At 44.7% G+C, this 27190-nt stretch overlaps 1 protein-coding gene across 1 annotated transcript in view; it reads left to right on the plus strand.

Annotated features, from left to right (window-relative positions):
- Positions 1–2199: 2199 nt before the first annotated feature.
- The window catches only part of LOC128296807 (uncharacterized), a 31888-nt gene continuing 6897 nt past the window's right edge, over positions 2200–27190 (plus strand). The window contains exons 1-3 of the mRNA XM_053032294.1: positions 2200–2269; positions 10940–11075; positions 21082–21224. Of these exons, the coding sequence (XP_052888254.1) occupies positions 2200–2269; positions 10940–11075; positions 21082–21224 (349 nt within the window). The remainder of the gene's footprint in view (positions 2270–10939; positions 11076–21081; positions 21225–27190) is intronic.

Below are 27190 nucleotides of genomic sequence, written 5' to 3' on the forward strand. Positions count from 1 at the left end.
AAGAAGTGCCTTTCACGTCATTCATCAAGAAGATTATGAGTAGAAGACGTTTGATTACTTGGGAATCAAAACACTGAAAGGTTTTAAAAAAAAGTACAACGAAGAATGACGACAGACTACTTTAGTACAAAAAAGTAAATTTGTCATGCGTTTTGCATAACTCCAGGTGCAACGTGCGAATGTATGCAATTTGCAACACAAAATAGACAGCTTACACACTATCAAACTGAAGTTGATATATTTTATGTACAGAAAACAACTTTTATTGTTCATTTCCATTGAAGTGGTGTTTAAACATGGTTCGTGTGGATTTCCACATGCACGAGTTGTATTTTTTCAAGAAAAGACGCGACTCACATGGCTTATAAATTGTCAATCAAGAGAGTTTTTCTTACATTTTATTTAAAATTTTCCATCGCCTTTTCAAAAGAGGAGCACCCTTCCTTCAGTGACCGTGTACCGACGCACCCTGGCCTGTCCCGATGATTTACGATATTTCATTGCGCGAAATTTATAAGAAAACTTTCTGCCCACAGTTGGACAAACCAACCGCGGTGCGTAACGCCGGGCCCACCGGGTCAAACTGGTTGTGGTGGGTGGTGTCGCACACAGGCAGTGAAAAAACGAATGCTTTGAAAAATATACCCTGGACAAGCAATATGCGATGCATTACGAAGTACGCAGCGAACGGAGCCAGAAGAAAGTTACGGCGAAAGGGCGTAAATTGAAGATGTTTGAAGTTCCCGGAGGCAAAGTAAGGACAACAAAAAATACGTTACTTTCTCCCCCCCCCCCATCGACGGCGAAAGGAAAACTTTCACGACGCAGCAAAAGAAAAACAAAAATGGAACGCAAATGAACAGCCCAATGTTTATGTGCTACCGTTTGTTACAAGTGTCATCGTTTTGTTGGACTTTCGCGTTTCACTCTGCGCCACTTCCCGGCAGAGAGGAAAAGCGTGCCACAACATCAAAGCGTTTTAACTTTGTCATTTCAATTATCTGCTACCATCATCTTGTGCCCCGAAGGGCAACAAGTTAAACCATGGTCAAAAGAGTTGTCACGGTGCGGCGTAACCTTACGGTCAGGAAGGATGTTCAATTTATTGTCCAAATGCTTATCAAAGCTGTCAAATGTTGTTAAACGTTTCGTTATACACGGAACGGGAATGAAAAAGTTTCCCTTATTTACTGCCACGTTGGTGGAATAGTTACAGCAATGCAAATGAATGCTATGCAGAGAAAAGAGCTACCGTGAAACCACTCCACTTTACACGCGCCCCAAAAAAGCTTTCCTTTCCTTCCCGTGTATAAATCAAGCAAAAAAGCCCACCTTGACCATGCTTCTTTTTTTCTCCTGTTCTCAACTCAACAGGTTACAAGGCGTCAACAAACAATAAACATCCCGCGGCAGTGCTTGGATAGTTGATTTTTTTCGTCCTTTTCTTTTCGGCTCCATCCGGTGTCCCACGCCGAACGAACCACCCTCCTGGGAAAGCGGGCATCAAAAGCAAATACACCGAAAATTCTTCCAACCGAGACACATCTACCCACACCCACTCGTGGAAAATACACTTCCTCCACGACCGAGTCCGGAAAGAGAGCCGGGAAACCGAGGGGGCGCAAAAGGAAAATAAACCACCCCGGCGCCAACCCAGAAAAACCGCAAAAAGAAAGCAACGAAGGCAGGCCACACAAACGACAACCGACTGGCGACAATATGCTGCGAGCGGTGACGAGGACAACCGAAAAACCTCAACGCAAGTAGACGCTACGAAAAGTTTCTTCCCTCGTCAAAGGACACACAAAAAGGACGACCGAAGGCGTTCGTGCATGAGAACGTGCAAAGGGAGTCTGCAGCGAAAGCGGTGATAGTCATCCCTTTTTTATTTTGAAAGCACACGTATGTAACACACGTACGGGGTCAAACGGTGGTGTAAGTGTGAACCAATCTCTACCCCGTCCATCGCGTTCCCGTCCCCTTTTCCCACCCAGTCCCCGCTCATCTTCAAGCGCGGCAAAGGCGTCAAAGATTGACCGAGAACTCTAACGAAGCGGGCAACAAAGCGGGAATTAAATTTTCCACTAAACGGGGAAGCGGAAAACAAAAATCCCCAGCTTCCGAGTGAGCGGGCGTGAGGCGGGAAAAAATCCACCCAAGGCCGAGAAACCGAGGACCGAAACCGATTCATCACACAGGATGAGGATTAGGCGGAGCGTGAATATTAGCAACGGCAGTGTCTTTCATCTGGTGCTCGTCACTATGGCAGGTAAGTACTTCCACATAAGCTTACGGGCTGTAGATGAATATTATTCGCAGGTATATATGCGTGTGTGTGGGAGTAGGTGAGGGTGTGTGGGTTTTAAAGCGTGGGATTCCTTTATCTTGACTTGTCTAGTTAACCCTTGATGGTAGATTGTTACCACGTGCAATAAACCTTTTATTATTATGAACAGGACAGAGGAAAAACAGGAGTTCCGCTCGTGGTGAATAGTGTAAAGGATACTCAAAGCTACCCAATTATTCAAATAAAATTACCATAAGTCTAATAAGCAATGCGGCCAAACCGGTGTAAACCAGGTTTAAGTAAATCGTTCGTTACTTGGATGTACACCCAATACAATACTTCCAGGGTCTTGGATCAAGTTTTCATAACATAGCACATTGAAATAAATGAAATCTAGTAGCATATGTCGATAAAGCTCCACGTAAAACCAAAACATAAAAACTATAACACAGATTGCATACCTTCAGGCGCTTTGAACCTGTTGCTAAATTACTTCGATTGTAACAAAAGCGAATGGCAGAGTGTAACTCCTTAATGTACTAACAAATACTTCAACAAAGGAGTGATTCTTCGTGGAAAGAATTCAATAGGAAAAAACGGACCATGATCTAAATAAGAAAGATAAACAAGGGAAATTCCCGAATGTCACCGAGGAGACAAATAAGCCATCATTCGAATCTGCTGTTTGTGAATGCGCCATCAGTCAGGAAGATGGATAGTACAATCCCTGAAGGAGGTTCATAAAGGATTATGTGCATAATGTCCTTTGCAAATCATTTTACAGCGCCATGGAACTGATGTACTCGGTAGTCGAGTTACCATAGACATGCGATACCACCTAGCAGCATAATGATTCCCCTGGTGTGTATGACTCAAATGGACACCAATTTTGCCCACAGCCCCCCTGGAAGCTGCTCGAACGTATCACGGAAAATGTGAAAGATACTCATAGCGGTAGAAAGAAAGCTTCCCCAGTCACAACTGCACGAAGTGCAATCGAAGGCACCAAGCAAAGAAGTGTGAACGCAAGCAAAATGCATCCCCACACGCTTGTACTAGCCACGTACTATCGCTTTTTCGTGCTGGCTGTGTAACGCTGTTCCAACCCGGAACGTGGTCCCTTTAAGTGGTGCTGCTAGTGTTTTTTCCTTTTTTTCATTTTTCATTGCGGTTCGCTCGCTCGTGGGTGAATGTCTAAAAGTGTGCACCATTATCCGTGCATTGAACACGGATGCGCCCGGTGCAGGGGCATCTGCTCGCTTCGGAGTGTGCTTCCGATATCCGCAGTTCCCGCTTATCTCACCTCCCCGGGGGCCGATTTCGGCAAATTACATTTATTTACATGTCCCGGGCATTTGGTGGAACAGGCGTTCGGGCAAAAAAGGGCCACGAAAAACACGTCCAACCTTAGGTCAGTTAAGCTCCTGCCCCTGTTGAGTACGGTGTGGCGCATACGCGCGGACGGGAGCAGGACATGACGAAAGCGACCAACGGGTCGGATGGTTCTGCTAACGAAAAACCAACACTCGATCGCAGCACTAAAGCAGACCGCATCGCCAAAGCTAATATACTAACGGGGCCGGGTTTTCGGGCTGCTTAACGAACTTTCCACCTCCCCCCCGTCAGTAACCAATGCGGATGAAACACAGCCGTGCGGGTTTTTCGTTCCCGTCGGCCATACGCCACGCCGATTGCTAATCGGATGAACGGCCCGGACGGTGGGGGACACTCCCAAAGTTTCCATTTAGACCTGTGGCCACACGCTCATCAGCGCGATCGCGAGCACTGCCGCGGACAGTGCGGAATTGTTGTTAACAAAATCAATTAAAACGAAACCGAGGGCCGTGTGTCTCGTGAAAATTGGTGCGGCGCCTTTGGTGTGCATTGGGTCGTTGCATAAAGCAATCATACTTACACGCAATTGCCACAATGTCCTGCGTGTTTCAATTTTCGCGTATCGGATGAAACAGAAATCGATACGCGGAACCGGTTGGAAATATCGCATCGAATCGAAATCGAATTTCAGCTGGAGGTATTTTTTTTCATGTGCTCGCTTCAACACACGGAGTGCTATGAGGGTTCCGAGTGGGTTGGAGAATGGAAGTAAGATTTGTGAAAATTGATGAGAGGGTTTTCCATTTTGTTTTTGTGCGACAGTGTATTTGCGGTTGAGCACTATTTGTTTCGAATGCGTTATTTCAACGTTACTTCATGTTGTACGGGAGATAAAACCAGATCGAACCGTTTGTATGTAACATGAACTCATAGACCACTAGATCGTTAAACCGAGAAGAAGCTGATGTTCTTTGATGTCTTCCATACCTCCATTTCTTTATCTTTCTTCAAGCAGAAGATGATAAGTGTCATAAAGCTAGAATGCTAATGCTTATCTCCAGATACCTTCAGGTACTTTCGAATCGAGATTCTGTCAATAAAGAATGAAATATTCAACTTGACGAAGTTCTTACCTTCTCGATCCTTATTGACGCTCTTACCTGCATCTATCTGTTGGAGTTGTCAAAAGGTTTTGTTTGATATTGTGCGAATGCCCAATTTTTGATGCCGTTTTATTGATCATTGGTTAGAATTAGTGTTGGGCAATGAGCAGCTGAGAGCCTCACTCATTCTGTTCATTTGTGTGAGTGAGTGAGCATTTATTTCCATGTTGGATGAGGTACCCGTTATTTCTTGTTATAACGAGAATAGTTAAGACCTTTGCTAATGCTAGAACAAAGCGTCTAGCTAGGAGGTGATTGAAAGCCAACGCAATTTGGCATGGTGGTAGTGCTCTAAGTAATAATCAAAAAAAGAGTACTGAGCCTCATCACAAAGAAAGTCCTCACGAAAAAGCCTCACAAATGAGGTGTTTCATGACACCAGATGACTCATTAAACAAAAAAGGACCCTCTTTTTCTCAGCTGTCAAATGAGCCTCACAAAAGCTGCGACAGCTGACAACGCCACCTCACACAGTGAGCGAAAGAGGGATCTCATTTCTCAGCTCATTCGATTAAGGATTCTGCTCAGCTCTGCTCATCAAAATGAGTTGGTAGTTGGTCACAACATTAGTTAGAACTCATAACCATTTCTAGCATGGTTTGGTGATCTGGTCTTTCTCGTCCAAGACCTATATAGGTCGTATCGATCGAGTGCAGATGGTTTCTACCAGGTCTACTAGGACCTAACAGGCGAGATCCTTGGTCATTCCTTTGTTATGAGAGCATGCTCCGACCTTGGGCGGCAATCCCGAGAATTATGTTCTACAATTATGGAATCCACATCCCCCGTTATGAAATTCTCGATTGCGTCGATGAGATAAAGAGGGCACAGTACTCTAGTGCAAACAATACTACACATTATATTGATCGGCGAGCTTGTACTTAAATATGGTTGTCCTGGGACACGTTCGCACTCCTCCATAATGGTGACAACATGTGCCACCGTGATCTTCCCCAAGGAGCACGGCGAAAATGACCCACATCGGCGTCCGCAACATGCTGCACATCATTTACCCTTATTATGTCCCTTTTTTTTAAAGGCTTCAATCGAAACTCGGAATAAACCCATCCCGTCCCACCCGACCGTTGGTTCGCACACCGATTAAACTCGATGAGTACGATCCCTTACCGAATGTTTGGGTCGCCATACTCCAATGCATCTTGCACACGATTGGAAAATCGTCCGCAACCCCCGGCCCGTTCTGGTTCTTCCCGTGCGCTATAAAGTACAATCGACATGAGCAAAACGAATGAAGCATAAAATGGCAACAAGCTGTACGAGCCGTACGGGTAGGAAGTTGTAGGTCGTGAGGAATATTTCACTGTCCCTCGCGTACTGCTTGGTCCCCTGGACTGCGTCGATAATGTTCCATTTTGTGCGCTCCGTCATCCGTGCTGCTGTGCGTGCTCTCCCGCGTTGTGTCGGGCTCGTTATTCATTAACGATTTCATCTGTTGTTAAATAATCAAATAAAATTTTAAAACAAAAGACCCTACACTATGCGTCCCTGCGACCTGTGGGATTGTGAGCGTCCGGTGGGACGCTAACAGTGGCCCGGAGTGATGGGTGGACCAGCCGGTTGGTGAATAGTTGCGGACAATTATGGCTGACACGAAGGTGCCCTCATCCGTTATCCCGGGTTCCTGAATCGGTCGGAAGACAAATGGCGAATCCAAACCGAACAGCCCAACCAACCAACCAACCAACCAATCACCGACAAACTACTACGTGAGCGTGCTGCTAAAGTGCATCCTTATGCAGTGTGCTGCAATTGTGATTGCAATATTTTCCTCCCGTTGCTCGCCCATCGCCGCAGTAAAAACCTCCCCGCTTCCGAATGCGGGAGGTGGAGCGTAAAAACACCGCACCGAAATATAACTATAAACAGCACTGGCAGCGAGCGAACCGGACAGCGACAGGAACGCAAATAAAAAGAACTCTCGGCACAGCACATTTAATTAAAATTCACCCGACCTCGAACGGTCCATCCTGGCCGTGACCGGGTGGAGAAGGAAGGCAACAAAGAAGAAAAAAAAACACACAGAGATGAATGGAGCCAGGTACCGTGCAACTTCTCACCCCGGTTTTGAGGCACCACGGAGAGGAAGTCGCTGTGAATCGATCATACCATTGCGCGGAACATCCCCGGCACACTCACTAGCTTAATTTAACTACGAGCCGAACGCGGACGGACCAATAAATTGTGCAAAGAAAAAAGAAAGCACGCTACGGCACGGAAAAAATAGAAACCAACAGATAGTTTGCGGCCTCATCTACTGCCACGATTGTTTGATGATGTGGATGGTGATGTGAAGTGTGCAAACAAAGCGAGAACAAGCCAGAAGTAGTTAATAGATTGAACATAAACACAAGAAACAAGTCAGACGTTTACTTACTTGATTAGGCAATGTTGCCTTTTGTTTTTATATGCTTCATTAGAGTGATTTTGATTTTATGGAGTGATGAAGAGTTTGTTTGATTATGTTTCAGTTTGCGTATAGTTATTTTTGTGTTTTATCGTGTTCCACTCGTCCATGAGATAACTTTTTTTACAGTCTTGCTTTCTTTTACTTTTAGTAATTCTACTTTTAAGTTTATTTTATTTGTTGTGCTTGATTATGGAGTACGAGTTTTAAACATTTTCTGTTTTGTTTTGTTTGGTTGAAATTTATTATATACAGTTTTAGTTTAGTGACCTGCCGATTTCGAAAGTCGACATTAAGTCGACATAATGGCTGCTAGGATTTTTATTTTCGAAAATTTTGTATAGGCTTTTAAACTTGTTTATTACAAATTATAATTAAGGACAATGCCAAATGACCAACACATGCACATTTGACGTTGATGGGCCAATTCGATTTTAGCCCTTTTAAGCTTCCGCACAAAATGCACGCTGTGCTGTGCCAGATATTTGTTTCGTAAAATTTCATAATAACTGCACCTAAGCGCATTGCCTCCACTAAGCCTGTTTGTGTGTTTTCCGACCAGCATAACTTATTCTGGCCCAAGTTTATCTGCTCGCTAAAATGTGTCTACGGTTACTAGGGAATTAGTGTTTGTACAGTTCGACCAGCTCTACCAAATTACGCATTCCAACAAGTGACGTAACAATGATTGGGCTGTAGTTCGCGGTGCATCCTCATTGTTCCAAGCAAACCACTTTCAAACGTATCTACTTATCAGAGCGATTGGCAACCGTTTCCGCAATCGTTCCATCCAAATGCTCTCTCCGTGGACAATTTATGTGCCGAAGTAGGCAGTTTTGTGCGTCAAGTACACCCGAAAGGTATGGGGGTGAATGAGGTTGCGAGTAGTTGTAATTAAAATCTCTTACCTAGCATTAGCACGAACCCGGGACAGCCCTGCCTCATAGTGCACAAAAGTGAAAAATACCAGACGTATGACGCCGGCTGGCGCCGTACGATATTTCATTTTGTACGCGTGAAACATGCTCATCAGGCAAACCACTCAGTTCGGCCACGGGTACGGGTGCATTGCTGCCACGCAGCCTTCGAGTTCATAATCTTCCACGGTAATTAGTTCGGCACCGTGACAACAATGTTCGGCCTACCGACACGGATGCGCACCGGATGTGTCCGCTTAGTGAGCTAGACTAAGCTTCGATCATAGCCGGAAAACTAGAGGAATCGATCCGGCGAACGAATGCACGCGTGTACGAAAAATGAATACATAATTAAATAAATTAATTTATTTCCCATCATCGGCAGTTTGGTCGCGTGGTGGGTTTGTGTTCCGATGGTCCCTCCAAGGTGGTACGGTACGGTTGATTGGAACGAAGCGCTACAGGGCTCGAGCGGAACTTTAACGGCTTGACGTCCGTACGTGTTTTTCCGCCTCGATTATGGGAAGCTAGCAACACCAACACACTCCATGAAGCCACTCTATGGCTAACTCAGCAACAAGCCTAATGAGACACTAGTTGCATGCAATTGCAACAAAAACTGAACATTGCAAGCAGAACGAGACTGTGCTTGGACTATAAGACATAATAGTGCACGATTGACATTGTTTTATGCGATTAAATCAAATGTAAATACTTTAAGCTCGTTATAAATAACGCCCAGTCGTGAATACTTCGTTTTTTTTTTCAAATCAACCATTTTGTTATTTGGATTGCATAACTTCAGGCGTTTTGGTATTAAAGTATTAGATTCGCATAAATTTGTTTGCAAAATTGATTGTTGAGACTATTTTTGCGCAAAAAATATGTTGTTTATCATCACAACAACTTAAATCCCTTTATTTGTTGCTTGTATATCAATTGGATGCCATATCCTTCACTGTTTGATCTATTTGTCAATATCGAAACAAGATCAAATCAACCGGAAATAAAACGCTTTATAAATGCGAATCACATCAGCAATGATTACATTATTCTATCAAACGTTTAAATCAATGGCCGATTTAATTTACGTATCTTGAAAATTACCTATAAAAATCTCCGATTCGCTACGGCAAGGGATGGGCCAATAATAAAAATAATCAATCTGCTGCAGATCGCTTATCGGCTAATGCACGCACCCGAACCAATCTAAAATGGATCGAAATTTTGTTTCCGCTGCATAATCGCATTTGAATATCATCATCTTTTGCATCGTGAAGCACCAGGCACCTCCATCGCCGGAGGCTTTTAATGCTACCCCGTTTAAGCGATCCCATCACTGCTCGAAAAGCATTTATCACGTGTGTGTGCGAGTGTGTGTGTGGTCATGCAAAAACTTCCACCGGCAAACGTAATGGTCTAAATCCAGGCGAGTATTAAATTTTAGTTTGAAATCAATTACCTACTCAGTGAAAGCGGTTGGAAGGCGTTGTGCGAAGCATGGATTTTGGGACGATAATTATTATGGCCCATAACGCTGAACACGGAGCTGAACGATGGCAGCCAGGGAGCCTTAAAAGTTGCCCTACTCGAACCGGACTGCAGAATGTTGGATCGTCTTCAGCAGCACAAACAAACCCAACGGAGAGGGAGTAGCTCAGAAATATCTTTCCATCAATGCGTCTCCACTTTTCTCCTCCAACAAGGGCAGGGAAATGGGAGGACATGGACTGGACCATGTTTGAGATGGACTTAATTGAGATGTACTTCTTGCTTGCCCCCACCCAACCCCACCCCGGCTAGGAGTAGGCTGGGATGGGAGTGCTCCGGGACAGATTGATTGAAATGGCGTAGCTAAATAATGGAAGAGATTAGTCGATGTGGAGTGGTGTAGTAAATTTGCAGTTTTATCATGCTTGAGCGAAGCAAGCAGTGGGATCCCTGATAAACTCACTGACCTGCAATCGATTCCCTTACGGTGGCGGGAATTTAAACGCTTAGGTTCTTAAAGGTAACGCAACCTAAACTGGTAGTAATTCCCCTTTTCGAAATGGAAAACTGAAACAGTTTGTTAGGCATGAAAAGAAACACCTTATTTAGCGTATAAGAAGTAATAGAATTTAAACAAACCCAAAAGGGAGCACAATCGGAAGAGTGACTTTAGTCAATGTGCCTTCTCGCAGCTTATTAAATGGGATATTCAGCGTCATGGAGATTAATATCGTCCAGCAACACTCGAGCGTACACTCGAGGCGATCGACGTCCGTAATCCACAGCCCAGTGCAGTGTTATCCTAAAGCGTACGAAAGGATGCACCGCAAAAATGAACCAAATTCGCTTACTAAGCCACCGGACGATTAACCTATCAATGTTAACGGTTGATCGGAATCGCCACCAGGGATAGTGCACTGCCTCGGCATGTCGCACGTTCGAGCTCGAGCGAGCATTCAAAGACCAGTGGACCAGTGTGCAAAAAGCGCCACATGTATCGTCCCGCAAGTGCACTCCTCTCGTTAGTACCCATCCAGGGAGGACGTTTCTTTCGGGGTCATCAGTTTTGTTAGCTTTCTTGTGCAGAAAAAGAGGGATTGGCCTTTGCGCGGAATGGCACCGTGGTAGCACCGTCGTATCATGATTGAAATTGTCCTAATCGCCCTCATGCTGGTCATGCCTCGTTTCCCTTAAACCCACGCTCCCCACGCACGTCCATTTTCGGTGCATCCGTTGCATCCCGGTGCACGTTCCTCACTGACTGTCTGTGACTGTGGGTATATAAATATATATTTTTTGCATTTCTCTCATGTTCTTGCAGCGCTCGTACGGCAGGTCATTACGGAGGACTGTGGACAGGAGGAGCTGGTACAGTGCACGAGACCCCTGCAGGTCCTGTCTGCTACGTCGGAGCTGTCGTTCGTGACCAAGAAGGAGGAGCTGGATAAACTTTGCCCGTGAGTAAACCCCGTCCCCGTTACGCTGTTACGTGGTACGGTGTGCCTCATCATCACACCGGCATCATCTTCCGCAATATATTCATTGAATCTAGCAGCATCGTTTTGGGTTTTTCTCGGTTTCGCCAAACGATCGGAAGGCTAAACTTTTATCCCATGCGGCACCCCCGAAACTGGTCGACCCGAGTTCGTGATGGTCGTGTCGTCGGTCAATTTTCGGACCGGCAACCGTAATCACGTACCCTCACGTACGTACGGTCTGTGTACGAGATTTTGCACGAGCTGCTGGAGTATGGATTTCACACTCGGGTTTCGGTAAGGTGGACTTACCCACAGGAGACGTCCGTAACCGTCGCCATCATCGTGTTCGTCGTTTGATGGACAATCAATGCATTGGGTTGTCGTTTTTTTCCCTCTGCGACTTCCTTCTTATTAACCTTCGGTCACTGGTGCACAGTAATCACTTTTACGGTCCACTGCTAACCGGAATAGATAGATAAATTGACTGCAGCAGGATGATTACGATGAGATTGATATTGATACAGCGCTTAAATGGTAGCAAACTGTACAAGAAACTGCTGAACACCTGACTGGAAAAGGTACTGGCTTGAAACTTGTCACAACAAATTTGCCGATTGATCATTACGGCTATTCCATGAGATCAAGGTGTGAAAAGAGTGTTCATTAAAAGCAAAACGCCTGAAAGTAGGCAATCGGATGTGCACCTCAGGATCATACTTCAATGAACAACTACGATAGGTCAATCTGCTGAAGGTGAGTTCTATCTAGCAGAGGAGAGCTAGCAAGAGCTGGATTCATTCGAGTCACGCCACACACATACGCCCGGCACTGGTTTTATTATTCACCTCGTATGGTAAAACGTTCACCGGGCGGCTAACCGTCTGCAACCGTCGGGCGAATTATTAACCCATGCCACCATCTTTAACACTAATAGGGGCGCTCGTACTCGTGTCCCCCATCCCATCGTACCCCGGGGAATAGGGGGCGGATTGGGTGGGTTTTGTTGGGGTCTGGTCTGGAGCCCTTTCGACCCGAAAAACCACAGAACGATCCGGTCGGATGCAGTTGAAGTTCGGTCGGACCACATGCTACATGCTGTTGTGTGTACTGCGCGTGCACAGCCACACGCCGCACCATACGCCGCCTATATCGCATCACACCGGAAACAGCTGCGAAACTTCGGCCAAAGTGACTGCCCGTGCATGTTGAGGGAAACCTCAAAACAACCGCCGGAACAACAAAACGATCGGGCTGGGCTGTACGAAACCGTATCCACCGCCGTACGTCCGGACTGACCGGATGGAGCAAACAAAGGCCAACTCAGGCACGCGGCGAAGTCAAATCCGGCGGCTGGGACCCGAAACGGAAAGCGTCAAACTATTTTCGGGTTGTCGTCGAGTTCATTCACAACCCCCACACACACACTCAGACTCACACTCAGACAGTCTGTAGGGCAACTATTCTACACCATTCCGGGAAAGTGTCGTGATAATATTCGAGACTCGAACCGGGCGAATAATTAGAAGTGAGAAACTTTTCTAATTTAACGTTTTAACACATTTCCGGTGGACCTGGGGAGGGGCTCGAGGGGCAAGCTCGAGGTGAGTGCCCGAAGATTTGGCGGTGAAAGGGCTCGGTGCAAATTCGAATTCTAGCTGCATGGAATCTGTTTCTATGAAACAGCGCAGCACATTCGCCAAATATACTACCCCGAGAAGTGGTTTAGATTGCCAAAGGTTGACAAGTGTGTGTGCATCCCGTACGAAGTGATTCGAAACCACCTTTCGGGTATCAACCTCTTGCCGGCGTAGGGCAAAAGCGTATCAAACCCGGTGGAATTTACCATCGTCACGACCGAACGGGAATCACGGTGACGATGGTGGCGAAGACGACGACTGTGTCTGTCAATCGCACCACCGTGAACGACCACTCGGCACAAACGGCCACTCGTCCCAGGGTGGCTGAGAAATGAGCTATTCGATATGCGATGGGAAAAGTTTGCGGTGAAAATGGTGGGTTTAATTTCAAGTTTACCCTGTAATTTCTGACACCAACAGCTCTTCAAAGCAATCTTATTTCGTCCATCGATAAGTAGTGACGTGGTAAATTAGATGAATTTACAACTGAATTCGATCCATTTACGCTTTCATTTGTATGGTTGTATAGGAGAAGATACTTTTCTTCACAAGTTTATCTTGGAAAGCTTATTTGTTATCACTCTTTTTAATGAACGCATCAGAAATTTGGTTTCACTTCCAGACCATTTGTTGGATAAAATCCTCTAATTTCATCGCTTCCATATTTGTATTGTATTTGACAAGAGTGATAATTGTTTTTAAATTACCAGAACAGCAGTAGTAGCACAATAATAATAAATTATAACCTAAACGAAATAAAATTTTCTAAACAGTGCACTTATGCATACAGATTGCATACTATCAGGCGCATTATCAGTTAGCAGTAAAAGAAATACATCTTTTTGCTTAGTTCATTATCTCTTAGCATTTTATTTATGCCGATCTAATACACTTTTAATTAAATCATGTTTTTTCAAGGTATTGTAATATTTGTGCAAAAAGTTTCAAGTTATTTCATCGATTTGTGGCTTGGTTTAGTGACGGTTGAAAGAATCTTAAAATTGAATTTTGTAAACTTTGAGGTTGGGAAAAATAATTGCTTGTTTTATTATCTTTCTCCCCTAGCGGTTCCCATTTCAATCACATCGGAATGTCTCCGGTATTCGGTATAAAAGATGTTTTTCTCTGAAAAAATCCCAAAAACTTTCTTATATCACTTCAACCACCTGCAAGGAGAGGTATTTTTTTTCTAAGGAAAATATTTCCAAAGTCAATATGTCGAATGGCACACGCAATCATTATCTGTCCCAATCGGATTTCACTTGTGGCATTCTTCGTGTCTGATATTGAAAATGTAGTTCAGCATACATCAACACCCTGAAGTATGTTTTCATTTACCTTATCATTCCGATGCAATATCGATAATACGTTGTTAGCTTGCCTTTTCCAATCGACGACTCCCCATGAATGTTGCATTCAATAACACCACCGACCCGTTTAGCTTACGCACCAGATCCCATGGAGAACCTGTACGGTGGGTAACAGAATTCAAGAATCTCGCATTTGCAATAGAACCCACAGCAGGTTTGTTGCGAAAAAATTCAATAAGAAAATGCATGCACCCGTTCCTCTGCCCTTCCCAGTGGAAGGATATTGCAAATAATTCAAACCCGTACACGACCACAGCACACAGCTAGTGCCGGCCGACAGGACGCTTCCCGGGCAAAGGCGGCTGGAAAATCCAATGCAATTGCTCGAAACTTCTATCCCGTCTGGACATCCGCTTAGGTTTAGCTAAACGGAGCAATTTCCTTTCCGAATGGGTTTTTGCTACGAGAACCCACCGGCCGGTGTGGTTCGAAAAGGGAAGGAAAGCGAAAACATTTCTTTGCCCCATTTGCTGGCCGTGTGGTGCGGTGGTGCAATCTTTACCATCGAGGTTCGGCCCCGAAGTACAACGTTCGCCCGTTCGGCCTCTCGCGGTGCAGTCGTTACAACGAAACTATTGCTATTTGCTCGGCACAAATAAAACATGTATTTCAACATAAATAAACATTACTCGAACGTTTTGGTGGATGAACGTACGAGCGTCCCTTCGCAAGCAGGCTGTACGTCGGGTGACACACGGCAGTCGAACCAAGCTCGAAAGAGCCCATTTGCAGAGAGCTGGCTTGAGGATGCCGTGCCAAGACACGACCGTAGCGTGCATCTGTCCCTCAGCTGGGTACACCGACGGGGTACAACTTCAGCTGTCCATCCACTGGACAGTGGAACACACTTTTACGCACGCCGGGGCTTAGTCATCTGCCAAAAAGTTCACATATCAAATCAGATGAAATATAAATGAACCAGCAAAACCACCTTTCCATTGCAATGGCACGGATCAAAGGCGGAGGTTTTTATCTTGGGGTGGGGGCCGGTGGGGGGGGGGACACTCTGGCATGCTCAGTCTCGTTTATGTTCTCACGTGTCCAGTGCACCAACCGAACCGGTATGCGTTCGATAAACGAACGCCAGCACGAGAGCTGGCGTGACGGTGTCCCTAGACCGTTGCCGGTCCCACTGGAAGTGTGAGCCAGCAAGTTGCCCGTAAAGCTCGCTTCAAATCCACCCCCAAACAGTGGCAACAAACAGATGTACTTAGTAAATACCTAAAAGCTGACCCGGGGTTCGTGCCGTGTCACCGGGCCGACGTTCCGGTCAACCCAACTCGAGTGACGATTATGCAGAAATGGAACGGGGAAAGCAAATCGACTTAAGCAAATACACCGGACCATGGACCGTACCGTGTGTGTGTGTGTGTGCGAGTCTGGGAAAGGATACAGTTGTTATCGTAACAAAGTGACCGGAAATGGGGAAAAAGGGATTGGAGATAAAGCTGGAAGCCGTTTTCTAGAAGCTGTTCTTCGGAATGAACTTCCCGTAGCACAAAGTGCTGCTGTTACTGCTCGGGATGGTAACGAGTATGGTATGTATATTGTAAAGTTGTTCGGAAGAACCCACCCCTCCCCAGGACCATGCCCTTGGGGGGAGTCGAACGATGTCATCGGACGACCAATGTCAGCAAGGCAAATGTGTCAGAACCTCAATTCCGTGTGTGAGGCGTCGTAGGAGATCGTTCGTTTATCGGATTCATTCATGTCACACGTCGCCTCGGACTCGAAAAGCTCACTGCTGTAGGACGAGTAGACACATGACGCGAGAGAGAGACACCCACACATAGGTCAGTATAAAGGATTGCAAAGAAAAACGAAGGATTAATCTTTCACAACCCTTTTTCACAAGTTCTTAAGCAAATGGAACAAAGAGTAGGGAGTGAAGGTTAGGTGTGCTATCGTCGGTCCTTCGGACTGGCCCGGAAGTTTCGAGCCGGAATGTTCGATAACTATCCTCGTGCGGGATGAAACAGGGGCGTGAAACTGAACACGGTCCCACAAACAAACACTCAATTACACACTCGAATAGTTGCTTCTTTCGCACAATCTAGACGAGGAGCGAGAAGCTTAGTTCTTTTTAGAAAAGGAAGGACATTCGGCATAGACGGTGGACAGGGAATGGCGAGAGGTGCTTCGCTTTGTACGAATGTTATCTAGCTTTTGTTGCGTATTTCTTACGAAGACATGTAAAATTAAAATTGATTTGTAACATTTCAATCGAAACCTGCTCGGTTTTGAATTAGGGTTGAAGTGGCAAGTATCTGTAACACACGCATTAAAGATTCCAAAGCATAAGTATTCTAAACCCACTGTGTTTCCTCCATAGAGTCAACTTAATTGATGCACCTTGCCAACGAACCAACAAACAAAGCAACTTTGTTAGTACTTCTTTCACAATTCCTTTCGGCACAAGTCCCTAATTAGATCGTTCTGCAAAAACGGTAACTTTTTGCCACCTTAGAAATCTTCCTCAAATCAAACTCACGTACAACACGTATAGCGTCCGTATGGTGTCTTATTCGCCTGGACACGGGACTGTGAAGCGCTACCGAGCGCATTTGTTGTTTTGTGTTGCTTAATTTTAATGACAGTTAGAACTAGGCTAGATGTGTTTCTGTTCTTTAACTAGTGTCACTCTTTGAGTGCAGTAGGTGTTCGTAATTAAGTTTCTATGGTTGAAAACAAATGCACAATTCTATTCAAAGCTTATTTTCTTTCTTTGAGATGTTGGAAATGGAGCATCATTAAAAACACTGAAGGTAAAATACGTATTAAGAAAGCAAAGCGAATTAATTATAATCATTACTCAATTGTGTACGTCAAAATAATATTGCCTAGAAATATTATCAACGCCTAGCGTTATGCAATCCGTGAAGCAAACCATTGTTCTTAAATTCTCCACAGCGTTTAATTTAAAAATAGTTTACCAAACTGTTCAATTTAATTTAAAAATGACCTATAATGAACAAATTAATTGATTGTAAAAAATATATTCACAATACAAATTTTGATGTTTTCAAAGCGATGCGCAGTGAAGGCATCTTTAGTTGAGAACATAACAACGGCTTAAACAAATAACGAACGTGCCACGAACACAAACGCAATGGTTGGCACAAACTATACCCAACCAGGAATGGATGGCACATTCGCACAACCTAGCACATGTGGTACGTAATTAAAATTTATGACAAAAGCTGCTCCTGCACCGTTTCAGATTCGACGACATCCACAGGCGCGCACAACCACACACAAACAGGTTAACTTTGCAAAAGTGTACGCGGGTGGGAGCTGTTTTAGTTCCCATTCGCTTTGCTTTACCGCACTGTTTGTGCCTTTTATCAGGAGCTCTGTTTGCAAAAAGCAGTTCTGAAATAGATCTGTGTGTATTTTCTTTTTTTTTTAGTTTAAATTATCTCGCTACGTCTAGCTGCTTTACGAATCCCGTCAGTCATTCGGTCAGTGTGTCTTTTCGGCGTCAACGCTAACCGAAAAAAAGCACCGACCCGACGAAAACAACGTACCCGTTTTTCGGAGCAGCAACACGCACCTCCCGCCCAGAGTGTTCGTGGTGCCGTGCCGTGTACGTGCCACATCGTTCTCCATCGAGCTGGGTATCCTCCACGGATGCGTTTGTCTTCGAAACACGGCGTTGATGGCATAATTTCGACACCACCCAGAATTCCACCCTGGGAGGAGCCTGAAACAAACTCCTGGCAGGTGGTGGGACAGGCAGTAGCCCATTCAAAAGTATGACGGTGGCCGCAGCTTGGTTGACATTCCCCCTGCGGACACACATGTGCGACGTGCGGCATGAATAATGACAGTCGCGCAATGGCTTGCCGAGTCTGTTGCCTTCCCTTCGGACACGATGAGGGCTCTAAACACACACACACGGACTTTATTTTTTGGTTGAAAAGTTGCTCAAACTCTTACTCAAACAAACAAACAAAAAAAATCCAAGCAAACCAACTGGCGAGCACGTGGCTCGGGTGAAGTGAAGTTTCTAAGCCTACTTCGAGCGTAAACACCGCATGCGAAAGCAGAGTCACAACATCTAACCTCACTTTGGCTGGTGGCGGGCAAACTCATGGCCCGCTGTGGTTGTGTATCAAAATGAATGCAAAACGGCACAATGGGAGTGGGGTCGGTGATTCAATTTATGAAATTTTCCTAATGAAATTAACTCAATTTAAAGGGAGTAATTTACCCCCATTTCCTTACGCGCCTCCCACAGCCGTTTTGTGCAGCGTCCGAAACCGGCCGGAACCGGAAATGGGATGGCAATTATGTGAACGAAACGCCCGTAAAACAGAGGTCGGGTACCGTGTTTGCTGCCTTTTCCTGCCTGATAAGCGAAAGTACGAAAGGTACTGCCGGTAATCACAAAGTCACCACATCCCTCCAATACGCCAAAAAAAGGGGTGTTATGCCCAACGAAATGATTACCATGCCAAATGTACGAAATGTGTACAGACGGACGCGTTTCTCACCCCACTCCCACTCCATACGGCTCGCTTTCACAGGCCGCATCATCCGGAAATGTCAGAAGAAGATATGTTGAGACAAATTACACCATCATTTTCAGTACCTTCCTTCCAGTGAGTGTTGCCTCCGCCAGGACCCTTTTATGGCATGCCATTTTATTCACCGTGCCACGCGTTCGAAGGTTGTGGAAGTTGATGTTTTATCACGTAGGATATGTGTGTGTGTGTGCGTGTATCCGCCTAATGAATAACAACCGTATAAACACATCATTCCGGAACCGGAACAGCGAACGAGGGGTGGTGCGGGCCACCCCGAATGATATGTTCATTTTTATGGCTCGTTATCAGATCATGAACTGTAAAATTTGCTTCAAACGGGAACAAATTTTATACGATGGGGTTTAAGGATGCAAACCCTGTACGCGAGTGTGTGTGTGTGTGCGCGCGACATAATTAGCTGCGTGTGAATCAATAATTGTTTACAAACGTACGTACACCACTCGAGAGGGTGCGTTACACGCAAGTGCAAGTGTAATGTTACAGCTGGAGATGATAGGTTTGATGTGGTGCGTATATTTAGCGTAAGCCGCTGCCGACAGCTCGACATTTAATGAATGGTGCCGAGTGGGGGGAGTTTTTGCATCGCTTTTCTATTCCTACGCGTCGGGCCATTTTACGCGTGCCCTGTAATCAAGATGAATGGTGCGTATTATGGAGGGCCTTTAGTGGAACGACACCACTCTCAAACTGCATCACACCCACAACTGTGTAGTTTGAAGCTGTTTTTATTATGCTAATGGTCCATTGAATGGAAAAGCTTAAAGATGCTGGATCAGCTTACAGCTTAACGTGTTTGATACAAGGTGCTTGATGCTGCCTGAAGACGGCACATGCTACGTGGATACTTATAGATCATCTACTACTGATATTTAGTGTTTTAGTCAGGCTCAGTGCAGTTTCTTCCTTAAGAAGATCAAGGTCCTCGTTGTAAGATCTAGAAGATATGGAGATCCTTCGAGAATACGATCGGTGGATACGACGAGTTTGATTTTCTCCTAAAAATATGCAATTTGCATTGCATTTTTACATTACCTGGCGATGAAAACAAGACTTAACGCTATTTACGAAGTTAAGTTGAGTTTATTCGATTTTGATTATATTAACTATCATAATTTTCTTAGTCTCGCAACATATTATTGAATCTGAAAGTCGAATAAAGAATGCCCCTTAGATCTTGATTGCTCATTATTGCCAATACGCTGAGTGACATACCTTGTCCCCTTCTACGTAATGTTAAGCTATTTCTTTAGAATTTTATTACCCAATGGTAGATAGCACCCTAAAAGACCTACAGAATAACAATTCCAGTTCAACAATTTAAAAGCACTTGAAAAAGTGTTATCCTCTCCGTTGAAACATGTTATTAACCTCCAGCATTAATATGCAATGGAAGCAAAATCAATAACGCGTTGTCTGCAAGAAAGTAAATGTTAAAAATAATCATTACGTCAGACGCAAAGCCGCAGAAAGATTCGCTTCATTTCCCACACTTCAACCTACTCATGCCAGATTCTGAAGGACCTTTAACCTACGCTCGCGCTGCTCTCATGTTGTTTGACTTCCAATCGCAACTCTGTTTGGTTCCCTCGGCCAAAAAAACTCAAGCCACTTTTGCCAACCCCACAATCTCCTACTCCAAGTTGCTACTCACCAGCGGAGATGTGGAAATGTGTTATTCTTTTGCTCTGCCTGTCCGCTGCCCAATAAACCCAAAGCATACACTGGCGCCAGGCTCCCGGTACGATGGCGACATCATGGCTAGCCGACGCTCATTATACAGTAAATCAATTCAATCAAGCCGACGACTCGCTGTCTGCATCCACAGCATCCAAATCCGCGTGTGCTGTCGACCTAGCGCCACACAGACAGTGTGCTACGAACCATGACGACGACGACGAACGAACCGACCTAGTTTGTTGTTACGGAAGGAACACCAAATGAGGACACGCACGCTGACGGTAAACGGGTGGAATAAAAAGTGTTTAGCCGCTCGTTTTGTCCTCGCTCTCTAGGAGGGTTTGTTGTTGCCAAAAACTCTGCGCTTCATTAGAGCATTAGCAAGGAGGGAAGGGTTTCGGTGAAGCATTGGCTCTTACAGTGAGGATCGTAAAAGTGTTAATGGTGGAAGGAAAGAAATAGATGTATTGTGTTTTTTTTATGGGAGATTACTTAACAAGGGCGATTCTTTGTAACAGGAAAAGCAACATCACATAGAGCTGCTTGCGTGGAGAAAGTTGGTTTGTTTGATCAACTAATGTCGGATGATAAACAATATCGATAAACATATTTAAAATCAGTGTACTCTGTCGGTCTCACTCAAACCTGTTATCATCGACTGCAGCATCATACAATCATCTAAATCATAGCGATAAGTACTGGATACACAGTGGTGATAGCTCTCGTCTACCCTTTTCCGTACCATTTGCAGCGATCTTCACAAAGGACTGCACTGTATACGAAGCTACACCCGACGCTGCATGAATATTCATCAGCGGGACCACTTCAACAAACTCTACCATGGCACTAATGAAGTGATACACGAGCTCTGCGAGGAAGGCCCATATCAGGAAGGCACGTACGTATTGTAATAATTATATCAATGTGTTTCATCCCTCTGTTCCGTTCATTCTTTCTTTGCTGCTCATGCCCATTCGCAGCGTTTGTTTCGTATTGTGTGATAGTTTGTCTAGCGGTGAGTCGCTGCGTCAGCACGTAACCCGTGCGTGGATGCGAAGGTGTGCCATTTGTTACAGGCTATTGTTGGATTTTTTGTGGTGGTCTCACCGATGCCATACGCGCGCGGCAGATAATTTGTCGTACAGTGACGCGCAAGTTGGAGGAGTAATTAAAACAGTGTCGTACAGATCCTTTGTTTTATTAATTGGTATTTATCAGGCTGCAGAACGAAAAAAAAGTTTAAAACTGACTGTTTTGTAATGGGTATTGCATACTTTTAGGGGCTATCACAGGAGCTTTTTTCTGTTTTGTTAATTGTGATTCGTTAGCTAGTTTATTGTATGAAATAAGCAAACAATCTTAATATTCTCGACCGAAAGTGTTAAAATTATAATCATCTCCCGGCAAACGTTATCATTCGTTCCACTTAGCACTTATGACAGTACGACACAAAAAAAATGGCCAAGTAGGGGGTGCGGTGGGAAACAGTTAATTTGCAACACAAAAAAAAAAATAACCCACCCACCGATTCCACCAGCAATCAGTGCCTATCGAGATGGTAAGGTGATCATTAACAGCCTCTCATCATAGTGCTGAGCAATCAAACGGTCGTTCGTTGCCGACCACTCGCCACGGTTAGCTGCTGGCCAGCGGAAATTACGCTGATTATCCTCCGGGTAAAACTTTACCACTCGTGCTCGTGCTTTTTGCTGCTGCGTATCACATTCACTACGGCGTGCTACGCCGTGTTCGCGTGAACCATTGAAGCAAAAGGGAACAAAAAAGAGCTTTTCCCCCATTTTTCCTGCCATCTTCCGTGGGTTCTTCCATGGACATTAAATTAGCCCTCAGGATTACAGCGCCCGAATGTCCGTGCGTTCGTACGCTGACGGAAGAATCTTCTTCCCCAGCTCGTGCTTTTTTTTGTGTGTGCTGCTTTTTTTTGTTTTGTTTTGTTTGGCTGGTTAGCTGTTGTAGCTTAATTAGCTGTAATTGAGCTGTTTTCATATTCAAGTGGCTTAAACGCAACTACCCTCGCCCACGCGGTGACCATCATCAACACCATCGCGAACCAATCATGGGAAGTAATTGGTGGGGCGAGATGGAAATTACCTTCTCAATGGCTTGTTGCCGGTAATGCTTCTAAAACCGCAAAACTATTTCCCTTCCCGTTGCTGCAGGAACACTGCTGCACTGTTGCTCTTTTATCGGTGTATGTCCATCGAATGCACCTAGCGAAGCGACTCGCAAATCGCCCGGTGTTTGGCTTAACGAGAAAAGTTTTGCTTCCCATCAACAAATTGCCGGGCTAGAAAGTGTTAGCAGCGTTGCAAGGCTCAGTCTACCAGTCGACCATTCGGACGGAGCTCGATGAGATGGGGTTCATCATCGACCCAACTCAACCGTTTAGCCAACGTTTAGCCACACTCTGTGCGGGAAAGCTACTGTACGCCATGCAGTAAATGAGTTACGTTTTCTTCACGCCTGTTGTTTGGAGTGCGGTCTGGAGGTTCCACCGCTAGTTGGGAGTAAAGTTTGGAAGGCGAATTTAGACGCATTACCTGGTGGGATTTATTCGTAAACATTAAAACAATTAAAGGGGTAGGTTGCCACTAAGGAGAGAAAAGCAAGTTCCTTTGTTTTGTGATCTACAAATTGAAATATTATTTAAAAATAAGAAATTTCACTAAAAATCATAATCTAAAAATCATTTCCGTCTGATCCGTCAGATTTTAAGGGATGTTAAACGCGAATTGCAGTCACATGGAGGCGCATGGTCTTTTATGCTTGTACCGGTAGCACAACTTGTCAATATTCATTTGAAAATACATTTAAAGTGCAAGTACTGTAGCGAAGAAATGTAATCAATTGTGAAAACTATTTTTGTCACCATGTCACCGTAGGTGCTATGACACTCAAACGAAACCCGATGCATTTCATCACTCCCGCTACTCGCCTGGTAGAGTAATATAATGCTCCAGATAAGCTGTAACTTCAAACGGATGCTATGCCTTATCAATAAGCTCCCGTACTGAGTGTTATTCCATTTCTCGGCTATTCCCATTGCCTCATCACTTCCTGTCGGCGACGTCGTCTGCTGGTGACTATTGGTGACGGAAAGCATTCCTTGGCCGCCCACAATCGTTCCTTCCAGACAGCAAGCCAGTCAGTCGCTCACATGTGTGGCATCTCTGCCGAACAAGCCGAGGACAATGGATAGCTAAAAGCACAATAACCATGCGTTTGAAAGTGCATGACCGTTTCGTTGGCACACTCGGGGGCACCTTCAAAAGGATGCTCAGTACCGTCCATGTGAACGTGCCTGCTGCTCCCCGTTGGTACTACGATACAAAAGCGTACTTCCATTCGATGCACCGGTCGGTTATGGAATCAGTGCCCGGCCAGTTTCGTGGACAGAACAACAAAGCGCCTGCCGACGTGCGAACCTCGGTTGGAAGGAAATCTTATCAATTTTCCCCTGACTGATGATATCCTCCATTTGGAGCAGTGTCACGTACCCAATATCACACGTCCGCTCATGCATCAAAACGACGGTGACTTCAAAATGAATGCTGCACCCTTGTGTGTGAGTGTGTGGATGGGAAGGAAGGCGTTCGGGAGATGCAGCTCTAACGATGACCAATGTTGTCCAAAGTCGGAAGGTACCAGTACAGTACAGGATGCAACTACAGCAAGGATATGATGAAGAAGATGAATAAAAAAGCCAAACGAGGGAAAGCTTTTTCGTATTCCATAACTCCCACTCACCGGGGAAAGTTACCGGGGGCTAAGTAGCACACGGTACCGAACGCAATCCGATTTACGTCGGCACCTTTAAACTGGATTTATATGCAACGAACCAATAATATGATACCAATCTTTCAAACTGTCAGCTCGCCACCACACGTCGATCGTATGTGTGCATCAATGCGCTGCGATCAACGTGTGCTGTCCGAACGGACGTGCGCCACATATTCTATTTCCGTTTCGCTTTTGTGCGGAACGGCGCCTAAATGTAGGCATACCGTATGACGTGGTGGTCGCCACACGGTGATGGAATTCTTCTGCATCTATCACGAAAGATTTGGACGTTTTTCGCACTCGCGGTCTGCAGAACGTTCGTCCCATAATGGATTGTGTTTAGACTCGCATCAGTATCGTCAATCTTTGCAGAGCGTTGGACGTAGTTGGCACGACGAATGACTGCAACCGTGTTCACGCGGTATTGCTGGCCAGCTAGCATTCGTTTCTCAGACACGTCGCGGTTCGTTAGCTTGGTTGAATCACAAAGCAGATAAAGACCTACAAACATTTCGTAATGTACTGATCTGTGGCGTACGTGTTGGTATTATGCGATGTGCGAGTATTTGGGACTGCTGATGAAGTTCTGTCTAATTCGTGCTTCAATCATGGTGATAAGCTTAATGCTATGGCATGTTACTAATAGCGTTATGAGCTTACTTGTGTTTGAAATGATATACTTTCCTTACTATTACAGGTACTACGCAGTAGAAAAGCTTTAAATCACTCGCTGCATCATACTTTCAAATAAAAGCGCCTTAAAGTATGCAATCCCATGTACAAAATGAGGCAAACGTGACAATATCGACTCGTTTGTAAAGGGAATTGCTCAAAGTTGCTCAAAACTACCATTATACTCTGAATGCGCAGCACTGCCTTTTACAGCGTAAAATTATTTTGAAAATAACAATTAGCACGATAATAATAAAGATACGTGAGCAAAACACTCCCCACATTCTTTTCAAGTGTTCGACATTCCGAGAACAAAACAGAAACATAAATCAAAGCATGCCTGCAAATCACGCTCCAGGTGGTGCGTTGAAAACGTTGCGCGAATAAAAGAATTAACCATTAAAACATTATGCCTCCCAGCCAATGTTTGGCATTGATGCGAAAAGAAATAAACTTACTCCTTATGTTTGCCCGCAGAGCAAAAACAAAAAAAACTTATGAAGAAAGCTGGCCGCATTTTAATGACTTCCCACACTATATCCGGTACACGTCGTGTGTCTTAACCTCGGATGGGAGTTTGTTTCTATTTTTTTTTTGTTCGTTTGCTTGGTTTGGTTTTGATCCAAAAGTCGTAGTAAAGTTTACCATTTCCATCTCATTTGGTTCGTGATTGGGCGCACGTCAATGATGGGGAAGGTAAGAAAAGTTTTCCCACCACAACGTTGCGCACTTTCTCACGCTTGCGGGAGAAAATCAGCGGCCAATCGTCAATTAGCAGTCAAGTTGAATGAGCAAAAGTTGCAAGTTGAAAATTGAGCTAAACGGTGTGCGAGATTGTGCTTGTTGTTTTGTTGATGATTGTAGCTAATTTTTCGCTTCCTCGATACCTTACCTCACGCGCACAGCCTGCTCAGGTTCACTGAGTCGAGTAGGCTAATGATCTTCCGTTGAGGATTGTGTGATGAGAAGAAAAAGCGAGAGAGCGAGAGTGAGAGCGCGAAAAAAACACGCTCGATTCGTTAATGAGAATGCCAACAGGAACGACACTCATCTCAGCAACGAGGTGTACGCAATGCTTTAGCCGGATTGCGCATTGCGGAAGTCAAGTACTTTGGCGTCCTTTCGGGGCCATGTGTGACAAATCGGAAGCACAACTGCACATTCGAGTCCCAATAACCGGCCCGAAGTGGGGCGAAAGCGAATTATCCCATTTAATTATAAGCCGGTTTGGGTTTGGAGTGAAATTTTCAAGCAGAAAAAAGCTCCCGAAGCGAAGAAAGAAGAAAAAGGATGTGTTCCTCTGGCGGATAATTCATTATTTGTCTGGCAGTGGAAAAGCACTGCCTTGTTCGCTGCTAATTAGTAGCGATTGCTGCGCTTGGGGTTTTGCGTGTTGGTAGAAACTAAACACCTGACAGCGAATACACTTCTGGTTTGGGTTTTGGGCGAGAAGAGAGTGAGCACAGCTTCAGCAAATTTCAGCCCTTGTTAGTTGTGGTTGAATTTACTTCTTGGCAGGCTAATGGTTAGCTTGGGCCACAACTTCTGCAGACGGTTCTTGTTGAAGAGGGGAAATGAATCTCAAGTACATTGTTTACATTATTATCATGTAAGAGAGCTTATGCAAGTAGGGGTGATATTTGACGTCGAACAATATAACCCCTCATGAAACACTAACGTGATATTAGTGTTGTGCTGTAAAAGTTAAAACTAATTATTCATGTGGATTATTATTTAAAATATATCTTAAGCAAATACTTGAAGTTGATATATATTTCTTGCATTTTATGCCTGAGCTCTTTAAATTGTATTAAATCACTCAACTAGAAGTAAGCTACAAAATTGTCACTTTATCGTGTTTAAGTTAGGATGAGAAGCTTCTACAACCCAAAGAACTTTGCTTCAGTTTAATCTATTTCTGTGAAACTTCATTATCGGTCAAACCCTATCATGTTTAACACGCCTAATCAACTCACTCCCTAGAAACGGGCTCGATTTGCCACCCGTTATCGATAATTGAGCAGTTTACTTCCACCACGATGTGCCGCCACAAACCAAACCCATTGTGGCTACAAAGAAACCACATTACGAGCTCTTAGTCGTGGTGTTTGCGTTTTGGGCGATAGATGCGAATTGAAACTGTCTGCTCCGATCACTGTCAACGGTAAGGGTTTGGTACCATGTTGCCCTTCCGGTCAGCATCAGTTCCTGGCTCGGGCTAAGGTTTTATGAGGCATTGGTAGAGTTTCTGCTTTCATTTAGGATATTGTTTAGAGTTGTTTTTGTCGTTTGCTTACTTTCGGTTTTGGTTGTGTACTTTATTCATGCGCTTGCAATGATTTCATACCATTCTTTTCCATACGTTCTCATCTGATCACTGGTCGTGG

The sequence above is a fragment of the Anopheles moucheti genome, chromosome 2 (genome assembly GCF_943734755.1).
Source record: "Anopheles moucheti chromosome 2, idAnoMoucSN_F20_07, whole genome shotgun sequence".
Taxonomy (NCBI): Eukaryota; Metazoa; Arthropoda; class Insecta; order Diptera; family Culicidae; genus Anopheles; species Anopheles moucheti.